The following is a 4681-nucleotide window of genomic DNA, read 5'->3' on the forward strand; positions in this document are numbered from 1 at the left end:
TGTGTGTGTGCGTGTGTGTGTTTGCCTTTGTGTATTATGAGGACATGTCACCTGAATACACGCAACACTGCGAGGACATTTTGAATTATGAGGACACAGCCCATGTCCTCATAATTCATTCAATGCAGAAGTGATTCTAGGGCTGTAGAAGGCTTAAATCCAAAGTTTTAGCCAATGTCCTTGTAAACCATAATTACATGAATTTGTGTATTTTTGTGTATTTGATGACGCCCCCTGTAGGAAGGTCCTCGTAATGCACCACTTCATGAATTATTCACACCAGTGTATATTTCACAGCATTTGATTGGCTGACCGTCACCTGTCCCCACAATTACGCACATGTCCCCATAATTCCGTTTTTTCTCAAAATGCTGTGTATTGTGAATGTTTGTCTGTAGACGCAGAGCCTTTTTTTTTTTTGCAGCCACCAATTCCTAAGTAGATAAATTAAATAATGAAATACACTATGACATTTAATTATATATTTCAGCATTTAATTCTTGCAGTGGTTGTTTATTTGAAAATATACAATGGTTAACAGCTGTTTATCACATCACTTTGAACAGCTGGAGGCAGAGACAGAGAAACTGTCAGTGCCGTATATTGATTCATCATTTAACATCCCACCCTGCCTTTACAATGTAACATCTTTCTGTACACCAGTGGCCAAATGTTTTGAGAATGACATTGATTTTCTAAAAATCTCCAGTGCTGACTTATTATTATTGTTTTTTTATGATGGCAATTTGCATGTACTCCAGAATGTTATAGTGATTAGATGAATTGCAAAGTCCCTATTTGCCATTAAAATTAAAGTAATTTCCTTTAGTGACCTTACAAACTTTAAGTGAAGAAGGCTTCAGGGCACCCAAGAAAATCCAGCAAATGCCAGGACTATCTCCCAAAGTTGATTCAGCTGCGGGATAAGGACATCACCACCAGTGTAGAGCTTGCTCAGGAATGGCAGTAAGCAGGTATGAGTGCATCTACACCCATGGTGAGGGAGTAAGACTTTTGGAGGATGGCCTGGTGTGACCAGTGAAAAGGGGATTCCATAAATACAGACCAAAATAAGAAAAAAAGAGTTGAAGTTATTTTCTCTGATTAACCCCCTTTCCAAATGTTTGGGGCATCCGGAAAAATGCTTGTCTGGAGAAGAAAAGGTGAGCGCTACCATCAGTCCTGCTTCATGCCAAAAGGAAAGCATCATGTGACCATTCATTTGCAGGGTTGCTTCTCAGCCAAGGAATTGGGCTCGCTCACAATTTTGCCAAAAAACACATGCATCCATTACTAAAGTATAGTACTAAAACATCCTCGGACAGCAACTGTATGACAGCAGCAAGGTTATTTTATTTACTAAAGCAAAAAAACATTTTCGTTAATGAAAAAAAAAACCTTTTTAAAAAACTGAAACTGAAATCACATTTTATGATTACAAAATGATCTATAATTCTAGCAATAATATCCTTTGTTTTCGTCTGTGGTAATTCATTTAATATATGAGCCTTTGGGGTTCATTTTAAATGTGATCTATTTTTTTTTATTGACACTGTAAATCATAGAACAATAGCCACTCTTATCAACAAAGTTCATAATCCAACGACTGAACCAATTTGTTGATTTGAACGGGATTCTGGCTGTATATTGCCCTGAGTACGGAAGTGACGTCATCTAGCAGCCCCGATAGAGAACCGCCCCCGGCTCTATTTACTTCACGAGATGTGATGGCGTGTAGCTGTGCTAATGAGGTAGGTTTGAAGCTCGAATTTTTCCTGTTGTTGTTGGTCGCTTGTGTACATTGCTCCCTCTTTCGCGAAAATGATTTATAATGCAAGTCCAGTGTAAGTGCAGCTAAGCTTACGTTAGCATACCTAACCATCTGTTGATTATGATGGATGCAGCTAATTATTTAGAATTGCTACGCTTCTGTTAGCGACGGTTAGCATAGCAGAGCTAACCGTCTGTTGAGTAAGATGAATGCTAATTGCAATTTTTAAGAGGAAAGCAATAACAGGCTGGTTTTTTATGTGAAAATATACAATGGCTTAGTATTACCAGTACAGTATAAATGAAGTATTGGTAAATTGCTGCATTTGTGTTTACTTAAATTTGTTCTTTCAATAGAAATATTTCAGTAAAGTCTGTTAGTGTTCATTACATTTAATTTATGCAAATATTTAGCAGAGCTGTGCTATCCACTGTATTTTATTTTCGTTGGCACATTTACTGCACACTGCACAGGCTATTATGGTACACTGTGACTTTCAGTGTACCATAATTACCATACCATAAACTTCAAGACATCTGCACCAAGTTACCTATCAAACTGATTGAAACTCATTTTTTTCTATAGCTTTAGATCATTATCTTCAGTGAGACATGTCAGTCATGAGGCCACAGAGGGCAAAAGTTAAACCCAAAGAAGAGGTAGCATACTTTTCATCCTTAGGTAAAGACAAGAATGGCTTCACCATAAAATATATTAATTAATTCAAAGGTGAGTATTGGTAAAATATTCTTTAGTATGGGTCTAGTTTTCATTATTGTTATAATGAAATATTTCTGTTGTATCCTTTTTTCTTTGTAAGGTCGAGGAGTGTTCAGTTCCTGCTCCTTTCAGAAGAGAGACTTTCCTACTGAATATTGAGGAGAAGTTCTAAGCAAACAGGAACGTGAAAACAGGCTGAGAGTGTATCATGATGCCCGGAAGGTTTTCATGTTTGAATTTCGCTACAATGGAAAAACACTATGGTATGTTTATATGGTGTGTTGTCACACTTAATTTTGTTTTTTTGGGGGGATATCGTGCAAGGTTTGACAAAACATAAAAGATTAATTAAAACTCAAAAGCAAAAGTACATTCTTTTCTCAATATAAGTTTTTTATTTTTTTATTTCATTTTTTACAATATTGTGACTTGTTTTTTTATTTTACTTTTACAGTTATCGTGAGTATCGCTAACCTCACAATATCATGTTAATTATCATATCGTGATTTCTTATGACATTTGGATATTGTGTCATACATGTGACATACTAGAATTACTGGTCGCACATTCATGATTACATGAAATTATATTATAGCAGTCTAGTCTTAGTAAGAATTTAATTGTATTGGTATTTTTCTATTCATCTGCCCCAGGTTTCCACTGAAGCACACCCTGATGAAGACACAGCTATCAGACTGCGCCAAAGTTGACCAGGTGACTAGATTTCTTTTTGAATGTTGTTGAAATCAGTTTTCCGAAGCAAGACATTAGTGGAGAGTGGAGATACTAGGGCTGCACAATATGTGGAAAATATCTTGCCGCACGAATGACTCATGCAATATGTGTATTGCAAAGACGTGCAACAAATGAATATTGGATTAATTGTATACTTTAGTCTGAGGCTAAGCGATATGGCCAAAAAATAAAATAAAAAGTATTTTAAACCAACCATCCAGCATTCTGCCACCACTTGTGCAAAATTACAACTCACAATAACATCTGGATGTAACAGAACATAACAACAGCTTTTAATAATCCAGAAGACAAAATACATTTCACGATTTAGCAAATTTTCAACGATTCAATTTAAATTTAATTTATTCAATTAATTTGATTTATTGCCAGGCCCTACTTGAGTCTGAATTTGACCAATCAGAGACAACATTAATTGCGCATCGCCATACAAGAGAATTGTATCGAGGAGCATTACTAACAAAAAATAACTTATTTGGATAAGACTAGATCACAATGAGCATGATTATTTTTCTGCACGTACGTGTATTTCTTTAATTAGATTATATAGATATATATATTAGGTCCATGTTCAATGTCAAAATAATCTCCATCACTGTATAAAACACCCATGTCGCATGTTTTGTCAATACTGTGCAGACCTCACAGGTGCATAGTCTTCACAATGTCGTAGTTGTGAATAACTGACACTCTGAGGACAGTGTATTTACACACTGCGAATGTAAAATAAGTTTTCAGGGGTTTGGAGTTACACATACAGTCCTCATAATTCATACTCTGGTATGGACACTCTGAGGACTGTGTATTTTCTATTAATTGTTTCATTGTGAAAAATAGACGTCACCAATTTACACAAACCACTAGTGCTGACGGATTATTTATTTTTCAAATAGCAAATAAAATGTATTTGCATTCACAATACTTTAACCTATTCATTGTTCTTTATGTACTGTAACTGTGTAAATGCACAGGTACAGTCGTGTTACTAAGAATTTAATTTTATATGTATTTTTCTCTTCATGTGTACCAGGTTTCAAATGAAGCACAACCTGAAGACATAGCTAAAGATGTAGCTGTCACAGACCAAGTTGACCAGGTGACTAGATTTGTTTTTGAATGTTGATGTTGAAATACATTTTTCAGAAGCAAGACGTAGCACAATATATAAAAAAATATTTTGTCGCACGAATGGCTCATGCATATACTGTATGTATGTATACAGTATATGTGTATTGCAAAGACATGCAACAAATGAATATTGGATTGTATACTTTAGTCTGACTTTGACCAATCAGAGACTACCTTAATTGCGCATCGCCATACAAGAGAACCGTATTGAGGGGCATTACTAACAAAAAATAACTTATTTGTATAAGACTAGATCACAATAAGCATGCTTATTTTTCCGCATTAACGTGTATTTCTTTCTTTGGATTA

General features: G+C 35.4%; 1 protein-coding gene across 3 annotated transcripts in view; it reads left to right on the forward strand.

Moving 5' to 3' along the window:
- LOC147174795 (uncharacterized) overlaps positions 1 to 4681 on the forward strand; it is an 11411-nt gene continuing 6730 nt past the window's right edge. For 2 of the 3 annotated variants that reach the window (XR_015094769.1, XM_086075089.1), the window contains exons 1-4: positions 1 to 2500; positions 2592 to 2754; positions 3145 to 3205; positions 4275 to 4340. Coding sequence is in view for 2 of the 3 variants with exons in the window: in XM_086075089.1 (XP_085931215.1) it covers positions 2720 to 2754; positions 3145 to 3205; positions 4275 to 4340 (162 nt within the window). In the remaining variant the exon portion in view is untranslated. The remainder of the gene's footprint in view (positions 2501 to 2591; positions 2755 to 3144; positions 3206 to 4274; positions 4341 to 4681) is intronic. The other variant, XM_086075090.1, reaches the window with a different exon arrangement.

The sequence above is a fragment of the Leptonotus elevatus genome, chromosome 5 (genome assembly GCF_054856555.1).
Source record: "Leptonotus elevatus isolate MCC_2025b chromosome 5, RoL_Lele_1.0, whole genome shotgun sequence".
Lineage (NCBI taxonomy): Eukaryota > Metazoa > Chordata > Actinopteri > Syngnathiformes > Syngnathidae > Leptonotus > Leptonotus elevatus.